Source organism: Diuraphis noxia, unplaced genomic scaffold (assembly GCF_037042655.1).
Source record: "Diuraphis noxia isolate RWA-SAM2 unplaced genomic scaffold, SU_Dnox_SAM2 contig0002, whole genome shotgun sequence".
Lineage (NCBI taxonomy): Eukaryota > Metazoa > Arthropoda > Insecta > Hemiptera > Aphididae > Diuraphis > Diuraphis noxia.
This window is the reverse complement of record NW_028301712.1, coordinates 52,741,318-52,766,765: the sequence shown is the minus strand read 5'-3', so window position 1 is coordinate 52,766,765 and position 25,448 is coordinate 52,741,318. Positions and strand designations below refer to the sequence as shown.

At 26.0% G+C, this 25,448-nt stretch overlaps 2 protein-coding genes across 4 annotated transcripts; one reads left to right on the top strand and one right to left on the bottom strand.

Moving 5' to 3' along the window:
- Window positions 1–30: 30 nt before the first annotated feature.
- On the bottom strand, window positions 31–13,713 carry LOC107163798 (uncharacterized). 3 transcript variants are annotated; one of them, XM_089220405.1, is made up of 12 exons: window positions 13,584–13,713; window positions 6,696–6,900; window positions 6,313–6,467; window positions 6,078–6,212; window positions 5,773–5,982; window positions 5,570–5,667; window positions 5,389–5,446; window positions 4,947–5,311; window positions 3,689–4,237; window positions 1,605–1,978; window positions 1,306–1,530; window positions 31–845 (listed from the first exon to the last, which is right to left on the bottom strand). In XM_089220405.1, exons 2-12 carry the CDS (start codon window positions 6,750–6,752, stop codon window positions 645–647), a joined length of 2,427 nt encoding a protein of 808 aa, XP_089076531.1. In that variant the 5' UTR covers window positions 6,753–6,900; window positions 13,584–13,713; the 3' UTR covers window positions 31–644. The 3 variants fall into 3 exon arrangements, with proteins under 3 accessions (XP_089076531.1, XP_015366866.2, XP_089076532.1); XM_015511380.2 differs by having other exon boundaries at window positions 5,389–5,667; XM_089220406.1 differs by lacking the exons at window positions 6,696–6,900; window positions 13,584–13,713 and having other exon boundaries at window positions 5,389–5,667; window positions 6,318–6,425.
- mRpL54 (mitochondrial ribosomal protein L54) lies at window positions 8,838–10,512 on the top strand. Its single transcript, XM_015511381.2, has 3 exons — window positions 8,838–9,056; window positions 9,362–9,559; window positions 10,281–10,512. The coding sequence occupies exons 1-3, from the start codon at window positions 8,981–8,983 to the stop codon at window positions 10,391–10,393; spliced, it is 387 nt and encodes a 128-aa protein (XP_015366867.1). The 5' UTR covers window positions 8,838–8,980; the 3' UTR covers window positions 10,394–10,512.
- Window positions 13,714–25,448: the final 11,735 nt, after the last annotated feature.

Here is a 25,448-nt window from a genome sequence, read left to right as displayed (position 1 = left end):
TCAAAGTTAAAAGTAATATTTCAAACAAAATATGAACATAAATTATATATATTAAGAAAAAAGCAATAACACAAAGATATCATGCAAACATTAATTTATTTGCCCTAGCCCGTTAAATATGCGAAATAACTTCAAATAAGATTTTGTATTTGAATTATAAATAATACAAAATATATTTTGAAATATAGTCTTTAAATTTCTCTAAACGTGAATACATAATATTAAAATTATATTATTGAGCTTGATTATGACTTATGAGGTATCTCTTTTCTTCCCAAGTCTTAGTCCTAAGGGTTACGATAGTAAAGTTATGAGTGAAATATAATAATTATAATAATGCACTAATGAACATGATACATAAATATGCACAATTATTTAACTATAATAACTCGAACATTTAAAAATCACGTTTATTTTTTTAGCTTATTAGCTACTTCTTGAAATGAATTATAATTTATGAATTTGGAATAAGATCAATGATAGTACCTACAATATCTATATCAAAGTCTACAACGAATAACATGTATAAAAAGAAATATGAATAAGTATAACTGTTATAAGTTTCTTTTGTTTTACTATAATAACAATTTTTTTTTTGTGCGTAGACCGAAACTACACGATACAAATTAATAAATTAATTGATTTTAAGTAGGCCGTAGATCGTTTAATTTTCTTTTCATATATTCTTCGAGTTGTGAGTAATCAACTAATGTATTTTGTATGAGTTCTTTGAGCACAATAGGCCATTCCTGTTCTAATAAAATCAGCTTTGTCATTGCTTGACACGTAGTATTGATCAATGAATTGAAATGGACTAAACCTTTGTGTCTCCAAATACATTCATCCTAAAAAATACATATTATTATTTTTCCATGGTAAATTTAGTTTTAGATGTAAGTGTTATGCGTAGTTATTAAAGTGTTAAGTCAAAAAAAATATTAATTTGGAGTAGTGGACTACAAAGTAGAACGAAAGTACTAGGTGCACCGAGTTTGATTATTTACTATTAATTATTTATTAATCTAGTATTATACTTTTAGAGATATTTAAACGTATTAATAAATTAGTTGGGTAAAAATTAAAATAATTATTTTTACATTGAAACCCAAGTTCCATTCAAAACATTTTTCAAATGCTATGATTAAAATAATAATATTCTACTATATTAAACCACAACAATGTGAACAATACACTCGTACCGACAGTCGGGCTCTTTACTACGAAGGTATAATAGGTAGTGTATCATGATTTCTACACAGATCACTAATCAGATTTTTAAAAACTTATGCAATAAAAATTAACTACTTGAGCATTTCCATTTTTACGCCATTGCAATGCTTCTTTGCAAACAACATTGCGTAAAGCTGGGTCCGATGACTTTAACCATTTACAAGCGCTTTCTTCAGCACTATAATCAAGTTGTAATTTATTGAGCAACGGTGTCAACAATGATTCCGGTAAGGAGTATAAAACCAAATTACTTAGTCCCTTGAAAGTATCCATTGATTTGGCTATTTGAGGTTCATCTACCTGCAAATAGAATATGTTTAATCAAAAATTAAAATACCTCAATTACTTTGTATTTTATAATAATTTGTATATACCTCTTTGTCATTGACAAATTTTAATCCCCAGTGAGATAATCTATAAATTGCATAAGAATGCCATTCTTTTCGCGTAATAGGGTTCCCATCCTCGTGTATGTACAAAGAAACTAATCCTTGTAAATCAGCCAAAGCATTCAACTGACCAAGGCAGTAAATATTTGTGTCACGAAAAAAATAGTTCTCCGCGTTGGGAAAACGATTTTTTATTTTAGAGAAAACTGGTACTAGAGAATTGAAATTAACATAATTGAATTTAATTGTTGAAACATCATTTGATTTTGATTGATTCCAAGGTTTGTCTATATACCGTAAGCTGCCTTGCCCGTATACGTTTAAGAACTTTCCTGTTATTTCGACTAAATAATCACCACCTGTAAATCACAAGTTGCCATTAAAATATTATTTTTCATTATCATGAATGACTACATGACCAAACCAAGGTAATAAAATCAATGCAATTTTATCATAATGCAATATTATAAGCACTACTTATAGATTATGAGTGGAGCGATGAATGTGTATTTATTTTTTTTTTGTGTCTGTCGGCAGCTTTTGGGATAGTAGAATTGCTTCAATTTTTTTCAACAGTATTTTTCTGGTAGGAAAATGAATCTAGTTGGTACTCAGCATGGTCAATAGTAAAAAATTACTAATAGTTTTCAAAAACGGTAGGAAAAACAAATAAAAAATTTAGAAAAACCTTGAATTTTTACGAAAAACTGGTTTTCGACATGGTCGATTCTGTAGAGATATGAAATGTTCACTGAATGTTTATATTATCATTTTATATACACCAATTATCAAAATATTTTTACTTGTTCTGTGTATCGTGTATCGACATTTTCAGTTTCCAAATATTTTAATTTTTTTCTATAAATTTCAATGAAATTTTATTTGTTGGGTAAAAAAGCTTGACAATTTAATAAAATATCCCCTTAAGTTGATTTAATAGCAGTTGGAAAATATTGAAAATACATACACACGTGTTTTCTTTTTATATCTGTTTGAAGTTCAAATTCAAGACACAATGTATTAAATTACATTACATTTGGTTAAATTATCCTAGACTGCAGATTAAATGTCGCGTTGGTTACTGCAAAATGGTCAATGGATGTGTTCAATTTTAATTCAATATTTCAATGATATTATGTCATTGTATACGAAGAACGTTTCTAAGCGAATAGTGTCTGTCACCCGAATACTATATAGTATGCTAAGTATATTTTTATTATTTTATGATCTTACCGTTTGTCATAAAAGTATTTCATTTTAATATTAAAATAATAAATTAATTTTTACCAAAAAATTGCATTTTAAAATGTCAATGTGTGTTTAAAAATTAATAATACGTACCTATACTTAAAAAAATTTCAGTAACCCTTGTATAATATTTTTTAATTGCAACGAAATAATTAAAATTGTTATTCTTTGATTAAATATCTAATTCCATCTAAATTTTAACTTAAAATATTTACGAACATTTAAAATAAAAAATTGTTTATATATTTTTGTCATAGTATGAACTATTTATAAGACGCCTTATTTTAAATGTTCAATCCTTATAGTTATACAAATTGTACATATTTTTAATTTTTCAACTACAAAAAAATTTGCAAATCATCGTGATTTAGATGAATTTTGAAAACATTTTGACTTAATCAACACATATAAAAAAGGTTTTTGCACATGTATCTTGAATATTTTTAATTTGTTTTTATGATATATAATGGATCTTGAATTACATATTAATGCTTTTTGACCCTGTGAAAACTACAGGGAATTTTCAATTTTGACCTCTCGAATGCACAAGCTAGATTTACTTTTCCACCAAAATAATATTAAATTTAAATTGAAGGATTATTTTCGAATGTTTGTCATGTACACAGACATAAAGAATTTATATAACAAGTTGAGAACTATATATTAATCAAAAATATTAGGTTGATATTAGTTAAACGAAAACTTGAAATCCATGGTAATTTAAGCTTAATTAAATGTTAAAAGACTTGTATTAAGTTGCGATAATTTTCACTACATTAACTACATATTAATAAAATAATGTTTAAAGCACACAGTTAAACCTTGCTCTTTATTTTTATCCTTTAGATTTGAACCATTGCCTTTTGGTTTTGGTCTGGATGTTGATGGTCTAAAATTATTTTCTTGCTGATCACTTATTATAGGAGCTGTCATTCTAGGATTAGCACTTTTTATTGGTCTAGTATTGACAGCTGGCTCTTTGGTAATTTTTTCTTCTGAAGATGATTCACAACTGCTACTGGTGTCATCGCTACTAGAAGCGTCCACATTGCCTAAGCTAGAAACACTCCTTTTACTTTGTACGCTCTGGTCAGACGGGTATATTTCTAAGCTACTGCTATCGTTTTGTCTGAATTCAAATTTTCTTTTTGAAGATGGGCTTTGGTTGAGATACTGGTTCAGTATTGGCGGTAGTCTAGTTACAGGTTCTATGTCACTTTTGTCTGTGGTTGGACGACGAAAAAGCTTCTTTTCGACAAATTTTCGATTCTTGTATAAAAAGTACATTTTCTTTTTCCGTTGTTCTGCAGTAGCTGTTTCGTGATTATCTTCCAACGAATTTTTACATAATGCAGAATCACTTTTAGTACCTATAAAATCATATTAATTTATTATAAGTTAAAAAAATATAATACCTATACAATAAAATATATTATACATGGAATTTAGATGCACACTACTTATACAACCCATTATCGAATAATTTTTTATTTTAAGTGAAGTATATGAGTTAACTTATTTTTACTCCCGTTTATAAAATTTATAAAATAGTTGATTATGTATGATGAAAAGTATTAAAGTTAAAGATATGTTTTAAAAAATGTAAAATAGAAAGTACGAAATGTTACGCGTATAATTAATTTTAATAGTTTAGTCACTAGGTAGGTTATAATATTATCACAAAAAATATGAATACATACTCAAATTACTACAGTAGAAGCTCATATTATTAAATAAATAAATAATAATTGAACTTTTGAATTATAATATATTATAATTGGTGTTACGAATCAGTAAAATTATGTCAGTATACGTTTCTTATTAATTTATGGTTGATAAACTGTGTCAGTACTCAGTGTATATTATACATGATTTTAAATTGATTCTATAATGTTATTACTTCGATTACATATAAATATATCATTAAAATAAACATATTATGTATACATATGTATATTTATTATTATTGATACTAATTTTTAATCTAATAAATTACAGAACAATTACCAAAAGTTGTGGTAAATAAATTATTTTAAAACTAATGATGTAAAATATGTTATATAACTATAAACTGTTCACCGTCTTCTGTTTCCGTTGAACTTCTTAGATCCTTTAGTGAAGTAGCTAAATTGGGGTACACACAATGCTGAGAACGCATCTGTTCCCAATTAGATTTAGCATTGTATATTATGTTATCACGACCATTTTTCCCCGGATCTTGCATAGAATTTGCTGCTACACATTTAAGACTTTCTCGAGTTTCTTTCCAAATCACAGCAGTGCGCCTCATCTGATCGGTCACCTGAGTACGATTCAGTGCTTGAAGCTGAGATAGATGTGATACTAAGAATGATACACACTCGTCTACAGCCGAAACAGGATTATTATCAATAGCTAATTCTTGAAGCTTATTTAAATGCACCAAACTCGGCATATCGTCAATACTAGTAAAATGTTATAAATAAAATCGGAACATTAGGTTAGATTTTTAAAATTGAACAAATCAAACATTGGAACTTACGTGTTAATTTCATTGTTACTTAGAAAAAGTTTCGTTAATTGTGGAGTCTCTGAGAATCCTAAAAGACATTTTAAACGATTTCTTCTAAGATTAAGTTCTCGTAACGACCTTAGGCCAGCAAGGTCCAAAGAACCCAATACTTTGATTTGATTACCAGCTAAATTTAAAACTTTTAATTCACCTTGACTTTGCAGCCCACCTACTTGAGTTAATTGGTTACCATGTAAGTCTAGAACTTCTAATCGATGTAATGTTTTCAATCCCTCTATGCGTTTAATTCTATATGATAAAAATAAGATGCGATCAATTAGACAATAATAAATTTTTAAACAAATGCTAATAAAATAATTTAAAAAAAAATAATACATATAAATACCTACTTACCGATTTTTACCTAACAAAAGAACACGTAGATTATTCAAGCTTTCGAGACCTGTAATTCTTTCTAGTTGATTACCATAAACGTCCAAGAAAACTAATCTAGATAAACCTGCTCCAGAAATACCATCTAATTTTGTTAGTAAATTGTGTTGCATTGATAGCAGTCGAAGTCGAGCTTCACCAGTAATCACAGGGACGCTCATCAAACCTCGTCTTAAGAAAGATAAAAAAAATTAAAAATATAAATAGGTACGCATATCTAATATTAATAGTAGGCATGTATTATTAAAATTAAAATAAATAAACACCTATCTAAACTCATTCGTTCTGGATTACGACTCTTGACACATTGAGACCTTGTAGCTTGAATTTTTCCATCTGTCAATGTCTGTAATGACACTAAATTTGTGTTGCTCATATTTTCATTTATATTATTAATATTGCTATAAACAAAACAAATTAATTATAAATTACGTCCTTATTGTGCAAATTAAATATTTTGAAAGTAATTATGAATTAAAATACAAAAAAATTATGCAATACTTTACTACAGACGATCGTTTCTGATGAAGTCGAGGCTTAAACGCTGCGGGTAGTAATGGAATGTTGGTGCATGTTTGTCTACGTGGTGGATTTAAACTACCATTGGTGAGTTCTGTATTGTTTATTCCAAATATGGCAAAATCGGGGTTCTCGTGCTATGACATTGAACAAGAACAAATATAACACTAATTTAAATATTCGAAACTACATTTTATAGATGTAAGGAGTATAATATTATGTATATTGTATGGACTCGTTTATTCAATGTATTTATTTTATTATTTAATATGTAAACTAAATAACATAATAATAATATTACTATTATTATTATATACTATTATGTATGGACATATAATATATGTTATAAATACTAGTGTACTTACGTTTAAAATTCCGTTGATCGGCGACATAAAATCAGCCATTTGTGTATTTGTCGCCATAGCAAAGTGCCTATAGCGTGTGTGTAGTCATTTCAATTTGTATAAAGGGGTTCTAGCACGGCACCATGTCATGTTTGTTGTACCAGACCCCTTCTACTTATAATAAAACTTGGTCGATTTTTACATACAACAAAAGGCGGCGACATCCCTACCATGCAAAAAATTACGTGATTTCATATATTATACAAATAACAAATGTACATTCAATGTGTATTATAGTTAATATCTTCCTAATTTATAAGGATTTATGAAAGTAAATACTTATTACCACCATACCACTTCGTATAATAATAATGATAAAACAAATAAATATACAATGTATTCAATCTTAATCTTAGTAAATTTCCTACTAAAAATCAAATATTATTTAATCTTTATGGAATATAGAAGGAGGCACGCAAATGTATTTTAAGAAGCGAAAAAAATATATAAAAAAATTTATTAGAGGAATTCACACTGAAGACATTAGTATGTAATCTAAAAGTAATTTAATGCAGCAAAAACCTAATGACAATTATATTAATATCACATTTGATCGATAGTTAAAGTGTTAAACGGTGATTAAATTTTAAAAATTGTGTACACAATAACCAACTAGAGTTAAAAATTTGAAAAAAAAATGAGATAGAGGGTATTGGCGCTCGCAGGCAAATGAATTTTCAGAAGCAAAAAAAATTTACAGTAGGAATTCACACTGAAGACATTAGTAATTAATCTCAGAATATACTAACGTAGCTAGAAACTATTGGGAATTATAATATCACAATGGATTGATAATTTAAGAGTTACAGGATGATTAAATTTTAAAAATTATTTACACAATAATCAACTGGATTTAAATATTTAAAAAAAAAGAGAGAAAAAGGGTATTGGCGCCCGCAGGCAAATGTATTTTGAGAAGCAAAGAAATTTAAAAAAAATTTACAGTACGAATTCCCACTGAAAACTTAAGTATTTAATCGCAGGATATAATAACGTAGCAAGAAACTATTGGGAATTATAATATCACAATGGATTGATAATTTAAGAGTTACAAGATGATTAAATTTTAAAAATTGTTTACACAATAATCAACTGGATTTAAATATTTAAAAAAAAATGAGAAAGAGGGTAATGGCGCCCGCAGGCAAATGTTTTTTGAGAAGCAAAAAAAAATTAAAAAAAAATGTACAGTCGAAATTCACACTGAAGACATTAGTAATTAATATCGGAATATATTAACGAAGCAAGAAACTATTGGGAATCAATGGATTGATAATTTAAGAGTTACATGGTGATTAAATTTTAAAACTTGTGTACATAATACTCAACTGGATTTAAATATTTAAAAAAAAAAAATGAGAAAGAGGGTATTGGCGCCCGCAGGCAAATGTATTTTGAGAAGCAAAAAAAATTTACAGTAGGAATTCACACTGAAGACATTAGTAATTAATCTCAGAATATACTAACGTAGCTAGAAACTATTGGGAATTATAATATCACAATGGATTGATAATTTAAGAGTTACAGGATGATTAAATTTTAAAAATTGTTTACACAATAATCAACTGGATTTAAATATTTAAAAAAAAAAAGAGAAAAAGGGTAATGGCGCCCGCAGGCAAATGTATTTTGAGAAGCAAAAAATAATTTACAGTAGGAATTCCCTCTGAAGGCTTCAGTTTGTAATCTTAATATAATAAATAATAAATATAATAAATCGATATTGTGTATATTAAAATATAATACGTTATTACTTTATTAGTAGATCATATTATGATCAGGGTACAGGTTAGTTATTGGTTAGTGATTGATAAATGTTGTGTGTTGGTATTATTTGGTAATATTGGTATAGCACAAATTGGCTTTAAAAGCATGATAAAAATTTCGATAATTTTAATTAATTTTAAATTTATGTTTATGATTAACACAAATTTAAAAATTTAATTTCTAATTTAAAATTAAGAAAAAAAAATATAAATTCGAGTTGGCGGCTCCTGCTTGATTGATAGCGTATTATTAACCAAATAAAAGGTATTAAACTTTATAACCGTGATCATGACCGGTTATGTGATAAACTGATAATTGTTTTGTGGAACTATGATAAGGAAATAGCTCCGAGATGGGCGAGAATGCGAGATTGACGTGAGTTCGAGGTTCGAGCCCCGTGGACGGTGCTTTCTACCGTAAACATTAAATTTCCTACAGTGTTTTAAACAATAAATACTGGACGACATAAAAACGGTATAATGTTTAAATTATTAAAATTAAATTCTGTTCGTAGTTGCGTACAAATACCAAATAATTCATATGCATCACCTAGTGGTAAGTTATATAAACATATTATTTAAATTATACAGTATACTTCGTTCCAAAAAAGAATACCTACCTAGTTTCTATACATCACTTCAGTTACTCAATGTTAAATCATTTTCTGATACCCAAACGATATAGACAGTTGCAATATTTTAGTGTGGAGTATCGCTGCCTTTTAAAGTAAGACGAAATAAATAAGCTTTATCATAATATGATTTTTTTTAATTTTTACATCCCCCCACACCCATGAAATTATTGAAAATATGACACTGAATACATTTAATTAAAATTTAATATTTAATCTTATGTTTCAGGAATTATTTCATTGGGAAAGTCTAAAAAAAAACTGGGCAAAGGAGGTCCAGTTTTAGAAAAATCTGAAATGCCTGTTGAAACTGATGCCAAGAAATTAGTTAATTTTGTATGCGGCAGTAATATATTAAAAGAAGGGCAAGATATAGAATTAAAACCTGATTCAGAATATCCAGATTGGCTTTGGAATTTGAATATAGGTAATATGATTCATAAAAGTAATGGTAAATTTAAACACTAATTTGTATCATTCAGTTATTTGTTGTCAACTATGTGAAAAAGCTAAAAAAAATATTGTGATATAATTGTATGAAGTGGTAAAGTAAATATTTTACTTTTATCTATCACAAGTATTTTACAATTGTACTGTTGAAATACTTTTAAGTGAATGAAAACTAAACATCATTCCAAATCTGATTATATACAATTTTTTATTGGTAGTTTGTAACTTATACATTATACATGTATGGCATGTATAATATATTTGCTACATTTTCATGATTTTCATAAACTTTATTCTTTTAACTTCAAAATGGTGTTTGTTTTAGCAAACATATCTATAATAATCTAACTTTTTGTTTAAAAAATACGCTCATAATAAACTTTACTCTATACTCTATTCACTAATCTAGGTGAATATGAATAATAATAATAAAAATTGTTATAGTAAAAAATGAATATTTTTTATTTCTGGGGTTTCATGTTACCTCCGTAAACATGGTAAATATTAAATACATGAACAAATTATGTTAAATAAATAGTTAGAACCTATATAAGATAATTTTTATAACAGTTATTTACAATAATCATAATAAGTTGGTCCAAATATATTTTGGCTATAACTAGTATAACTGTACAAATTATTCTATTTTATGTTAGCAAGATAGTTGAAAATAATACTTGCATTAAATTTGATTTTAGACGGACCAGTACCATTAAAAGAATTGGATCCTAATTCAAAACAATATTGGCTCAGAGTACGAAAATTATCAATGAGAAGAAATAACTTGTTAAATAAATTAAAAAGGTTTTAGGTATATATTATAATATGATAGAAATAGGTATTATATATAAATAGTGATTCATTGGCCATTGTTTATTTTTAAATTCAAAATTAATATTTTATTGTTTAATAAAAATAAATTTGAATTTATGATTTGTGATCATTGATATAAAAACTATTACATATCTTTTGTCTTTAGATAATATTATTTATATGACATATATTGGCATCAGTTTCTTATACATTTTTGAAATGTTTAAAACATTGTAAATGTCTTAGGGGAATTTTAATTGTGTAAATTATGGACTGTTAAAAACATTTGTGAATTTACTTTTATTTATACGTAAATTATAGCTTTTAGAAGTTATTGGGTGTACAACTTTTTTCTAAACATTAAGTTAATATCACTAACTTCATAATTTTTGAAAAAAATAAGTAAGAAACTATAATGCCATTGCTATGGAAATCTGTGTCAAACAAAAAGTTGTTAGTCACCATCAATACTATTAAAAATAATAACCATAAATCATAATATTTACTTTTAAATTAACAAAAGAAAATTTTCCAATCTTATAAAGTGCTCAAAAACAGCAACGGATATAATATTATATATAATTTATAGCTAAGTTGGAATTAAATTTGTTTTATAAGTTTAAACTAATTTATCATTTAAAAGTATAAATGTCTATGGTGTGACTAATATGTAAATTTCAATTATGAACATAGGGAAAGGACGCCAAACCATACTGATAAAAAAAGCCCTGGATTGTTGCATTTACTAAAATCATTGATTTTATAATCAATGCTAAAATGAACTCTATACAGTAGTAATGTTGTTTTTATATTATGTACTGCATCATTCATTTATTAGTATTTATTATTAAAGTTTCAATTGTAAAATTTATGAATAGTTATTATAAAACTTTTTGACCAAAATTCCTTGAACAACTACTGTATATTAAAAACAAGAACACTACTGAGAATTGTTTAAAGCAGATGCAATAAGTTTTTGCCTGGCTGGCTGAGTTGAGAGACTAAGGTCCTTCTTCTAACAGTCTAATTTTCATAATTTAATTCCAATATAATGCAAAAAAAAATTACAGTTGTATAAGATTATACTGTGCTATTACCTAAACCACAGAATATATTAAATCTATTCTGTGCCTAAACCTAATTATAATATTCAACTATTTATCAGCACAGAAATAGATATTTTCTGTACCCGTGTTAATCCATTCTCTTGATCAGTTTGATAATCTTGGAAAATTTAATTAAAACCATTGATTAAAAAAAAAAAAAAAAATAGTTTTTATAATAATTAATGTCATATTTAATCAATGTTAATGTTAATACCTACTTTAATAGGATACCTATTAATAAAATATCCACTAACAGATAGCGCTTCAGATACCATTTCAAATTATATTGTTTTTATAATGGCTATATTATGCTCATTGAAATAATAAAATGCATTTCTTCTTCCTAGAAAAGTAAACAATTATAAAACTAACATTTTTTAATTATTTTACTTTCAGAGATTGAATCTATTATGACATTATTTGTGTACCTAGTACCTACATTATATTATTAAGTAGGCACTTTATTATTATTACTTAAAATTTGTGTTGCCAGATTTTAAAAACACCAAACCGGTCGTCATATTGAATAACCTTTTTTTTGTATATATTTTGTATTATAATGTTTAATTGTAATCGTTGAGCTATCATAGTTTAATACTAGAAGCTAATAAAAATAAAAGATAAAAATAATAAAAATATTTTAATTTAGTGTTGCCAGATTTTAAAAACACCAAACCGGTCGTCATATTGAATAACCTTTTTTTTGTATATATTTTGTATTATAATGTTTAATTGTAATTGTTGAGCTATCATAGTTTAATACTAGAAGCTAATAAAAATAAAAGATAAAAATAATAAAAATATTTTTTAGTATAATTATATGGAAATTAATAATATCCATTATTTTATTGAAAAATGTATTAACCAATACAATTTATACACAAACTACATTTACTGCATTTACATTTATTAATAATTAGTGTAAAGCTAATGTTGATACTTTTCCGTTGAATGATTATTTTCAATACAGATATATTACTTTTAATTTTTAAATAAGAAGTTCCATTGCTGGATGGATTCTTCACTCAAGTCATCAGTCCCTTTTATTTTATTTTATTTTTATTCTATCTCTTATCAACACTTATACTCATATTAAAAATATATTTACAGATTGTATAATAAAACAAAAAAAAATAAACAAAAAAAAATTTTTAAATAAAATTCATCATATGTTAAACCCAAATATTATGTATAATATTATTCTATGTTTTATTATTAAATAAAATAATATTAAAGTTATTTCCTCTCGTCTTCCATAAACCGTGAAAAATTAATGACCGGCCGGGACACTGGGGCATGCTGTTAAAACCGAGACTGTCCCGGTCAAACCGGGATGAATTGCAAGGCTAGGTACTTAAAATGTCTTAAAAAAATAATAAATTAACAATGTAAGCTTATATAGCCATATAGTGATATAGGTAATTAATAATTTTTGGTAAATAATAATATTATTTTTACTATCAATTGAAAGTGAAATAATTAATATTACCTAACATTAGATATTTTAAATATTATTATTTGTGAATTTTATTGTAATCTCTATTATTTCTTGTAGGTATTCAATTTATGCTAAATACAATATGTAAAGTCAAGTTTTGAAACTTATAAGATTTTACTTTGCATTGATTTTATAGCTTAAGAAATTATTATTGAAACATAATATTTAGACAATAAAATATTATTATTAAGGTAGTTAGGTAGGTACTCAATAAGATAGTTGTTTATCTAAACATTTCTCCCAATCTCCCCTCTATACCTAGTACCTACTCAATATTAAATTTGAAATGGTCATTAAAAAAATAATTAACTTAATATTGGAAGCTGGTTTTGTAATTTAATGTTGTTAACAAGATTTTTGTACATTTTTTCCACCTTTTACTGTCTTAATATCGCTATAATTTTTTTTTCCTTTCTATGTCTGTCAAAAACCTATCTAGTATGATTGTATGATTGTATTAACGTTAGGTTAGTATTGTCAACAATAATTGGTTATAATTTATGAATAATAGTGTTAATGTTAAATATACTTTTTATTATGTTATTTGTGAACCTAGGTTGATAAAATATGTATCCATATAATACCTATGTAGTTTAAATGGTACTAAAAAATAACACTGAATAATGGTTAGATCTTAGATAGTTAATTTTTATATAGATACCAATCACCAATAGTCAAGTACGGACGAAGAGAAAACGAAAGAATGTATACTCGTTTGCACCAATATTGGAACTGAAGTGTACTACAGTAAAATTAATCAGTTTGCCTACCTTCGGTGTCTTATCTTTGTCGGGTACATTGTTCATGTACAATTTTAGAACTATGACATAAACTATCAATTTGATAGTGACAACATTTACAAAAACTGGTTTTTATCGAATAATTATTTCATTATATTTTATATAGAAACATCAGATTCGTTATTTGGAGATAAATTTACGTGTAATTAACAATGAAGGTCATAGTTCTTAAAAATATTTCGTTAAACAGAAGATTTCGTTAAATGGAAGTTCGTTATATGGAAGTTTCACTGTATTAGGAACACGGAAAGTATTCGGCCGGCCGTATGGGAATGCGCGAGGCGCGGTGGGTCACATGCTCACATGTTTGATTACATTATGGTGTTGAATAATTCTCAATTTTTCTCGAAACAAAAAAAAATATTAAAAATTAGAAAATTAATGAAAATAAAATTTTGAAACGTCAATATTTTCAGAAAAATAAACTACAAAATGGCTATTTTTAACTTTTTTGGAAATAATTAAATATAAAAATATATTTTTTAACTTTTTTACCAAAACATTAAAATAAATTAAAATATGAAATAATAGTAGTTCTTATCCCTATGAGTCTTATTACAAAACCAGAATTTCGATATCACCATTATTTCGGGAGATATCGCAATGGATAAATCCTCACGGGACACCTGTATATTACAAAAATACTGGAGTAAGTAGTCAAGTCTTATTATTATTATTATGACTAATGTTGACGGATTTTATATCCGATCTTCCGGAAATCCTATCATTAGGTATCACAACATCAAGTTCATATAATAAATAAAGAATTTTATGATTACATTCAAGTTCTGTCCATTGAATGTAAAAGTGGTATTGAATGTACCTTGACCTAGGAAGAAAATAGATTTTTAATTATAATCCAATTTAAAAGGCATGAACAAAAAACGAGTTTTTCGAGCCATATAAAAAAAATATCGTTCTTCTTTATACAGAAGAATTCTTTACACATATTTTAATATATAAATAAATAATTGTGATTCATAATATATATAACTACCTTTTTATACTTAATTCAATCATTACCTATAGTTATTAATTTATAATTAATTAATATTATAATCATCCTCGGATTTTTTCTGATCTCATATTAATAAAATAAGGTGATTATAACTATAATAGGTACCATCTATAAGCAAATAGGTACATCGGTTTTATTAATAATTAATTGTGACATATACTTACAGAATAGGTAAGTAAATAATTAAACTATTAAAGTAATAAAAAAATATATACAACTACAATTTTATTATTTATTTCTTATAAACATAATTTTATAACAATCAATATACTAGACCTATATGGCTACATAACTATTGGAGAATTTTGTAAATTACTGCAGACGGTGTTTATGAAAATATTGTGTTTGAAGTTATTTTATATAAATGTTAGTACCTACCTATTTAAGTTTTAAGCAAATCTATAGTTTATAGACAACTCTATTTCAGAATAAGTCTACGTTATTTTAAAGTTTATGTTAGTACCTTACAACCTTATACATTAATGCACCTATCTTGTAAAAGTTGTAAGTACCTATATGAGTCTAGAGAGCGAATTTTTAGGTTTTTACATATTATATTGGGTATATTTATTGAATTTGTCCAGCTTAACGGGGGGGAAACTCTGAATGACTTATCCAGTACTGAATTCGTAATAAAATTAATAAAAAATGTATATTTTGTATATAAAAGCATATTTTGAAGATTAAAGAATATTTACAGCATTACAGCCCATATTCCAATCATGTCTAAGAATTCGGTCATTAAAAATCATACTTGATCATTTCTCGAGTATCGAGTTGATAATATTTCGTCACAAAAAAACAAATGTTATTAATTTAAAAATGAAAAATGATAGAAATTTTTCAATTATTTGTTTTTAATAGAAAACTGTATAATTTATTTGATTTTTTAAAGTCTGTTTTAATTTTAAATTATTTACCATAAAAAGTATAATATACAATACCTAGTTATTTTTAAATTTCAGTGTATTATTATTACATTTACAAAATGATGTGCAATTAATGAATGATATGTGGTAAATGTAAATACTAGAAATGTATAAAGTTTAATGTTATCATTCCTTCACTAGGTATATACTATATAGTTTATGCTATATGTTTCTATTATAACTGCAGATAGGTACGTAAACAGATTTATATTATTTTAAGTAAAAAAATGTATATTTTCAGCAGTGGCATAGACATGATTTCTGAAAGGGGGGATCAAAAAAAAAAAAAAAACAACAACTAAATGGGAGGTGAAAATTGGAAAATCCCCCACCCTCTCAAAATTTTTTTCTTAGGTACCTAGTTTAATGTTTATGGTATTCATGTTTAGCATGATTATTTAAAGTCTAATAAAATTACTAAAAAATAAATTTTAAATATTTATAATATTGAAAAATTCAAAATGTGTAAACATAACTTTATAGACATACGTCATACATATTATATATATTATATATAATATACTGTATATTGTTGTCTCTATAAATAATAAGATAAGCTATAATAAAGCATAATCGTAGTCGTCAATCGTCATCGACCATTTTGACCAAATAAATATTACTTACTTTGCTAATTTGTTATAAATAAACGAAAATAAAATTATAATGGTATTCAGTAATCAGTATATTACAAATATATATACAATACTATATACAATTATAAATTCAATAGCTCGATAGATCACAATTTCACAATATGAAAAAATATTACATTATAGTGCATACTACATAATGTAAGCAAAAACAAAAAATAAAGCTAATGGGGGGATCTGACCCCCACGTCCCCCCCTTGACTACGCCACTGATTTTCAGCATATTTCATAAAGCTTAAGATTATTATGAGAAAATATTAAGGTTCTTTTTTAACTTTTAAGTATTTTAACAAGATATTAGAATCATTTTTAAAACTTTTAAGAACAAAATAATCCACTATTTACATATAATATGAGTATATATAGTATAGTATTATATGTCTTATATAACAATTGAAATATCTGTATATTTTGAATACTAATCCAATTATGTTGTGTCTTATTTATATATAACACATTTACATTTTCAGTTGCCTTTAGAGCCATTATAAATTATAATAAACATTTATGCTACAAATAGAAGTTCAAAAATATTAAATCATTCTTATAGATGTTTTATTTCAGTGTTTTGTAATACAATAGTCTCTAACTGTAATACGTGTATATATTGGTGTCAGATGTGACAGATTAGGTGTAAATGTGCCTATTATTTAGTTGTACATTTATATAGTTTTATCTATGCAAACACTAAATATGAAACTGAATTACTGAAGCATCATACATAGTCGCGACTTACCACATACCTATAGGTATGATTTAAGAAATCCTGTTTAATTTTTAGGTATATCTTGTGAGTTTATGACGACATGACATACCGATAACCTTAATAATTCCACTACGAATTCTTGTTTCTGATCCATATAATTATCGTGTACTTGAACTTGACGTCAGAAAATATATTATATTGTATCATGAGAAAATTGGCAAATTGGGTTTTAATAGCGGTGTCGTCGTCAACGATTCGTATGGAATAGGTATAATTGGTATATTCAAAACTAGTTTTACATTTTTCATTTTGAAGTTTATTCGTAGTAACAAAAATGATCTTCGCTGTACGAATATTATTATTACATAGGTAGGTACCTACCTAATTAAATAGCTCCAGATAGGTAATGTGCAAAAATTATTTTCATAGGTGCACCTGCCTACTTAATCATTAAAAATAAAATTAGTTTTCATATAGATATACCTAGGTAGCTCATTCTCACACGTTCTTTATGTAATAATTTTAGCCATTGTAGATACATACAAAATATCTTCAAAAATGCTTCTTGCAAATAGAATATAAGTATGAATACAGAGCAATTCATATAAAGATATCACAATGATTTTAAGTATAAATTGAAATTGTAATTTAACAAATATATTAAATGGATTACTCTGATATATTTTATTATAGGTATAGCTATACTAATAACATAGTTTACATATCTATATTTATAAATAAGTAATGACTACTGTAAGTATATAATAACACATTATTGAGGTAGGCGGTAGTTGATTTTTATTCGTGGGTAAAAAACACATACAAATATAAAGAAACCAATTTTAACATTCCGCATATCAATCGATTACTCATAACTCATTAGTCATTACGCGTTTCTCAAATAGTAAAACGTACCTATAGGTACCTGTTTAAAATTTGAAGATTCGTGATAAAACTGATTATGATAACGGATTGGACACTGTATTTTAACTTACTCTAATATTTTTTCGTCATATATGTTAAGCTAAATTTTAGTTTTTACACAAAAATGTAATTGTGTATAATATTATAATACTATTTTATATACATTGTTTCACACCTACGAGTACATTAATGGAGAACTAACGGAAAATTGTTTACTAACGGGAATTAATTAACCGTGTATTTACCACAAAACACGTAGATTATCATAGATGGTTATGTATTTTTGTCCGGTCTGAGCTCCGTAAAGTCTTATAAATAGGGTCTTCATAAAAAATTCTACAAAAATCTTAAATCTCACTTATATCCTATATACCTGCTGAAAGATTAACCACGCACGCGTTTCATTGAAACAAAAACGTGTCTGAGAAGTTTTATTTTCTTTTTGTTCATTAACAGATTTTTTGCGAAGAAGTCTTTAATCATTTTCACTTTAATTCTTGGGTCAAGTTAGATAAGGTTAGGTTATAGGCGTGTTACGAGAGTAGATCCCCCGACGTCGTCTGTTCAAAAAGTGGAAAAAAGATTATGTATAATAGCTGTTGAATAACTGTCACATGGCCACTTTCATCAATGAATAATATCAATGTTTTTGCCTGTTCTTCTCTTTTATAATCCCATTATATCATTATTACCACCTTAATAAGTATAATATATATTTTTTAAGAGAAGTGTAGAAATCCAAAGTGACAAAACTAAATAAGGTTGATTTTATTTGTGGAAACAGAAAAAACATCGAACAATATTTTTTATAACATACATATTATTATTATCCACGCTACCTGCAGAACAAGAAAATCTAATATTATGGATTTATTATTTGTACCAGACCTTGTCCACAACACGTAGTCGAGTTGAACAATATTTAAATTAAAAAAAAATAAATAAATAATAGCATAGATACAGTTTTAGAATAAATTAAGATATAATATGACATGATAATGAATTGAAATCCAACGAATTAATATAACAAAACTTCTTTAATTAAATAATATTTTATGCATAAATATATAACTGTCGACAAAATTAGGACTAGTCCAACACACAACCAGTTCAACAGTTAAAATGCATTCCATATATATTCATATCATAACATCTTCATGAAATAATTATCCTTAGGCCTTAGTTATAAAAAAAAAAAATGTATTCTATTTTATTTTAAAATGTGTATTTATACCTAACATATAATTAATAAAAAAAATAAGCGGGTAAGTCGTGGATGTCGCTTTGCTGTACTGTAGGTTACTGTAATGGATGGGATTAAATTTGAATGCAATGATAGGTATCATTGTATACGAAAAACGATTCTGAACGGAGATGATTTGTCAGTCTAGGATATATTATATTTAAATATTGTCATATATTCTATTTTGAAACAAATATTTTATTTTTCAATTAAGACGCATTTTGCATAAGGCATGGTTAATCAATTAGTGTAGTTATCATAATTCATAATACTTTATATTATCATAGATATACATGTACCTGGTTTGAGGATAAATCGTTATCATTACGCGATTTCATAAAAATTTAAAACTCAAACGATCAAAACATTTTTACTATAATGACACTTAAAATTTTCTCTATAGCTATTTGAAGCAAAACTTATGGAAAACTTTGTGTTAAATTGTATAACCTTAGATATAAATACAAACAATATTATGAATTTTGAACTACAAAATAATTGGCAAATATTCATGGTTTTGACGAATTTTGGTCAATATTTGAAATTCAAATGCTAATAAAAATGTAATTTGCATTTCCAGTGGACATTTTTTTTGTGATAAAGATTGAAAAACTTGTAAGGAGCCTTGTATTAAATTTTCAAATCTTAGGTATAAAAGGAACATTTTTTATGAATTTCTAGAATAAAATAATTTACGAATTTTCGTGATTTTTACGTATGTTGTCAAAATTAAAATTTGAATGCATGTAAAAAAAAAATGTGGCTATATATTTCTTTTATTTTTCAACTGCTATTGTAAAAATATGTTAGGAGCCTTGTATTAAATTTTCAAATCTTAGATCTAAAAAGAAAAATTTTTATGAATTTCTATCTAAGATAATTTGAACATTGCCGTAATTTTTACGTATTAAGTCAATATTTGAACTTCAAATGCTAATAAAAAAAATTGTGCCTATGTATTTTTATAATTTTTTGATTACTATAAGAATAACTTATGAGGAACTTTGTATTCAATTTTCAAGTATTTTGATAGGGCCAAAAAAATTTTCAGAAATATTGAAAATTTCAGTTGTCTATAAATATCTCAAAAAAAGTCAAAATATTTTGAAAATTAAATCATGTAAAGAAAATGCCAATCTTAATAACTGGTAAAATTTTCAAGTATCTAGGACTCATACTTTTTGAATAATAACAAATATTTAAAATCGTTTCAGGATAAATCGTTATCGTTACGCTATTTCGTAAAAATTTAAAATTCAAACGCAATTAAAATTTTTCCTATAATGACGCTTCGAGTTTTCTCTATAGCTACTTGAAGTAAAACTTATTTAAAACTTAGTGATGTATTCTTAATCTTTAGTTATAAACACAAAAAATTTTATGATTTTTCAGCTTCAAAATTACTTGCAAATTTTCACATTTTCGACAGATTTCGTAAAAATTTGAACTATAAACGCTTATAAAAAAAAATTTTGCCTATGTATTCTTATAATTTTTTAATCACTTTAAGAATAACTTATGAGAAACTTTGTATTAAATTTTCAAGTATTTTGATAAGGCCAAAAAAATTTTATCGACACTTCAAAAAAAAATTTTCAGACAAATTGAAAATTTCAGTCGTCTATAAATATCTCAAAAAAAGTCAAAATATTTTGAAAATTTAATCATGTAAAGAAAACACCAATCCCAATAACTGGTAAAATTTTCAAGTATCTAGGACTTATACTTTTTGAATAATAACAAATATTTAAAATCGTTTCAGAATAAATCGTTATCGTTACGCTATTTCGTAAAAATTTAAAATTCAAACGCACTTAAAAGTTTTTCTATAATGATACTTCGAGTTTTCTCTATAGCTACTTGAAGGAAAACTTATGGAGAACTTAGTGTTGTATTTTTAATCTTTAGTTATAAACGCAAAAAATTTTATGATTTTTCAACTTCAAAATTACTTGCAAATTTTCGCGTTTTCGACAGATTTCGTAAAATGTTGAACTATAAAAGCTTATTAAAAAAAATTGTGACTTACGATTTTTAATTTTTTTTAGCTACAATAAGAAAAACTCATAAGGAACCTTGTATTAAATTTTCAAGTTTTTTTGGTCGTCCAACATTTTTTTACCGACACTTCAAAAAAAAATTCTCAAAAAAAGTGTAAATTTCAGTGGTCTATAAATAACTCAAAAAAAGTCAAAAATTTTTGAAAATTAAACTGTATATAGAGAACACTAACATAAACATTTGGTGAAAATTTCAAGTATTTAAAGTGATTATTTTTTGAATTACAACCATATAAAAAAATCGATTTGGTCGAAAACTGATTTTGCGTAAAAATTCCCGTTTTTCTGTCATTTTTTTTTTGTTTTTCTCGATTTTTTTGAAAACTGTTGGAAAATGTTTACTTTTGACCTCTATAATGCACCAAGGATCTTCAATTTTACATCGGAAACCACCCCCAAAGTTTGAAATCGAAGCATTATTTCGACTAGCTATGCTGTACACAGACACAAAAAAAAAAAAAAAAAACACACATCATTGTAAAATCAATACATTCATCACTTCGTTCAGAATCTAAAATTAAGTATTTCAAATGCTTACTATTTATAGATATCACATTAAAATTATCTTACAAAAAGAAGTATACAAATTATGAATACTGCGAGATGTACAGTTAGGTATGGGGTTATTTATTCAAATTCCGAGTTGTAATATTGTAAGAACCGGTTTTATTAAATTAGCAAATATATTTCTTGTAATAGTTATTATTGTTATTAACATCTCCGCCGAATTGAATTTTAATTTTATTTATGTATTCATGAATGACGTGAATGTAGGTACCTATGCGAATAGTACCTACCTACCAGTATGCGATGTTTTGTGAATGCATGCTAGGCTAGGTAACTTGAACGACTTGCCTATATAGATCATAGATGTACCAAGGTAAAAAGTATAATATTTATAATCAAGTGCATTAATTTGAACTTTAAATCAAGCCGAGTGTAACTTAAATAATATGTAGGTAGGTAGATACCTATATAGGTATAATTCTAAAGTACAGTTACCTATAATAGTAGGAACTAGGTTAGGTTAGTTATGAATGAGATAAATTATTAATGTGCACGCATTCATTATCTATTAAATGTATAACACATAATATAATAATATATAGAATAATAGTATATGAATTAAGATTCGTTTGTATTATTCTATATTTAAACAATATAATAGCAATTATAACAGTATAACATGGCAGACCCCCTCCCATAAATCTTTAATTGTTATCATTAATAACAACAACAGCAAATTTATTATACGACATAAAATAAAAAAATTCAAATAAAATTTCGTAAAAATTAATAATAAGGTTTCAAACTATCTCCCAACACGTTCATTCCATTTACTTTTGTTTTTAGAATATTTCAAATAACAATAAAATATTTTCAATTTTCAATCTATGTATAGGTAATCGAATTCTGATAAAAATATATCTTATAAATTTATGACTAAATATATAAACGTTTTTCATTACAAATACCATCGGTCGTATTATAAATTAAATTAATCTAGGTCTTTGTATAGACTGCAACATGCAATAAGTATGACGTAGTAAATATTCTCAGGGTGGGGTCTCGAAGTATGTTAAATCATTTCCGGCAACCTCCTGGGGTTGACATAATGAGAGAAGTATACTGACACCAATCTTAGCGTCGCCTTCAGCACTAGGACATCATCTCGTGAATTGTCTCATATTCTATCAATGGCACATATCGGCGTAGGTGCAATTTTAAGACGATCTGTCAATTGTTGTACCAAACATAACTTATCTACCCATAACTGTTGTCGCAATAATATTAATTGATTTTAATATTTTGTTTTGTTTTACATTTTAAAATTAATTTTGAATCTTTAATCAAACGTAGTAGGTATATCCGACGACCGAGATAAGTGCATGTATAATTTTTTACCGAATATTTCAATATTTACTATTATACAAAACATAGTTAAAAACTTAAAACCTAATAAAGTTATTGATTTATTTGTGTATATTTTTAAAATACACACAATGTGAAAGTTGATAAAATTTAGAATTTGGTTTCTTAAAATTTTTTTTTATTGAAAATCAGTTTTAATCGTGTAATCTTGAAATTATTTATTTAATAGATCTTGAGGTTTTTAAAAGTCAGTTCCCCACGACTGTAAATGGTGATTTCCTCATTAATAATATATGCTTTATATATTTTTGTGTTATTGTGTTAATTGTTTATTTTTTTTTAATTCCATTGTTTATTGGTTCGTTTATCTAAGTAATGCATTTTAATAGATGTAATCAGAGACGGATTTACACAATTGCCGCCCCTAGACAAATTTTTTTTTGCCGCCCCATTACGACTTAGTAAAAAAACAAAATAACGAAATATGTAATTTATGGTTAGTATTTAGATAATAGATAATATACGTTCCGGCAGTCGTTCGATTATTTACTTGGACGTTTATTGTTATGTATTAGTATTATAAAATAATGAAGAAATTATATTAACAAGAATATTATGTTATACAAATATTATACATTTTCATTTTCCATCCTTCAAAGTAATCACCGTACATAAGAAAATCAAAAAGAAACCTATAGAGTATATTTTCAATAAAATATTGGCCTAAAATTGCTGGCCCTAAAAATTTGCCGCCCTAGGCAACTGCCTACTTTGCCGGGCGCTAAATCCGCCACTGGATGTAATAATGATATTTAAATATTTTTATACTTTTTTTATTGGTATAGCATCAACAACTAAGATTATTGGCTTAACTTAAAGGTTATACCTGATAAAAATGAAAATAATATTGTATGAACCTTTTAACTTAGTTTTTATTTGATACCTATACTTAAACTATTTTATCTTTTACTTTTCATTTAACCATCATTCTACAAATTAATTAGTTTGGTGTTATTTGATGGTATTAGAAAAATGTAAAAAATCATGAAAATACAATCATTATTTTTCAAATTAAATTTAATAGTACCTATCTATTTAATATTTTTAGATATTATAGTTTTAACTTTTAATAAAGAAGTTTTATTATTACAATGAAAGTTTAGATGAACAGAGAATTAAGTATGCCATAATATGGAATCTAGCATAAAAGTATCTCAAACATTTTGAATTTTAAACGTTTTCTAAGAACGCAGTTAGAGAATACTTTCAAATAGTTATAAAATCGATTAATTATTAACCCACAGAGCTGTTAACTGTACTATTGTAGTCTTTAAACATTAAACATATACAAGTATACAACTAGAGTTTTTATGAGTTAGGTTACAGTATAAAAATAATAGTTGTACAAAAAATTACTGTTGAACTGTGATGAAATAAATTCTAAAATTCCGTAAGTCAATATAAATACCAATTATCAATAATTATGTTGATAATATATACAAATAACGTCATTTAACTAGGTGTATTAATAAAACAAATCTTGACTTCTATTACGTATAATATTGATATCTGTATATATGTATATGTATATATATATGTGTAATATTATGTATGGAAACGCGTAGCTTGGAGTACCTTTACGACTAAAAACCAAAGAAAACAATAGAAAGTCAGAAATTTGAAAACAAAAACCGGAAACATAATCAAACTATCCCGTGAACATGATTTTCATAAATTAAAAATGATGTGAGACATTCTTGTATCGATGACCCTCGAGGCTTCTTAACGGTACACGGTAACGTGTGACCTATACACCAAACATTCCATACCCAATCATATGTGGTAGACGTGGTAGCACAAAATCAAGACGATTACATTCATTTTTTTTTTTTTTTGGAATGCAACGTAACAAAATATATGAGTTCTCATGATATTATTATATTATTGTACATTATTGTGCACATGTCATATTTGTCTATAATCTTATTGTACTGCGCGAGTCTGCTGCGAAGAGGTATCTTATTGCATGCACATGATATATACATTTAAGTAAAATAAAAATTTTATTTTATTGTGTGCAACAAAAATATAATATCTTGAATAGTATTGTATCTTGATAGACGTGTCGTCTTACCGTATACTAACTCGCGCGTCGCTATGTGTTAATATTAATATACTGATTAGATATGGTGGACCTATCGTACTGAGTTTCTTTATTTTTTGTTGTTTAACGCATTTAACGGTGCT

Coding starts and splice junctions, on each gene's coding strand:
- mRpL54 (XM_015511381.2), top strand. CDS start 8,981: ATGTTTAAATTATTAAAATTAAATTCTGTTCGTAGTTGCGTACAAATA. Junction 9,057..9,361: donor TTCATATGCATCACCTAGTG/GTAAGTTATATA, acceptor CTTATGTTTCAG/GAATTATTTCATTGGGAAAG. Junction 9,560..10,280: donor GCTTTGGAATTTGAATATAG/GTAATATGATTC, acceptor ATTTGATTTTAG/ACGGACCAGTACCATTAAAA.
- LOC107163798 (XM_015511380.2), bottom strand. CDS start 6,752: ATGGCGACAAATACACAAATGGCTGATTTTATGTCGCCGATCAACGGA. Junction 4,238..4,946: donor TTCAACGGAAACAGAAGACG/GTGAACAGTTTA, acceptor ATGATTTTATAG/GTACTAAAAGTGATTCTGCA. Junction 1,979..3,688: donor GGATAAAAATAAAGAGCAAG/GTTTAACTGTGT, acceptor TGTGATTTACAG/GTGGTGATTATTTAGTCGAA.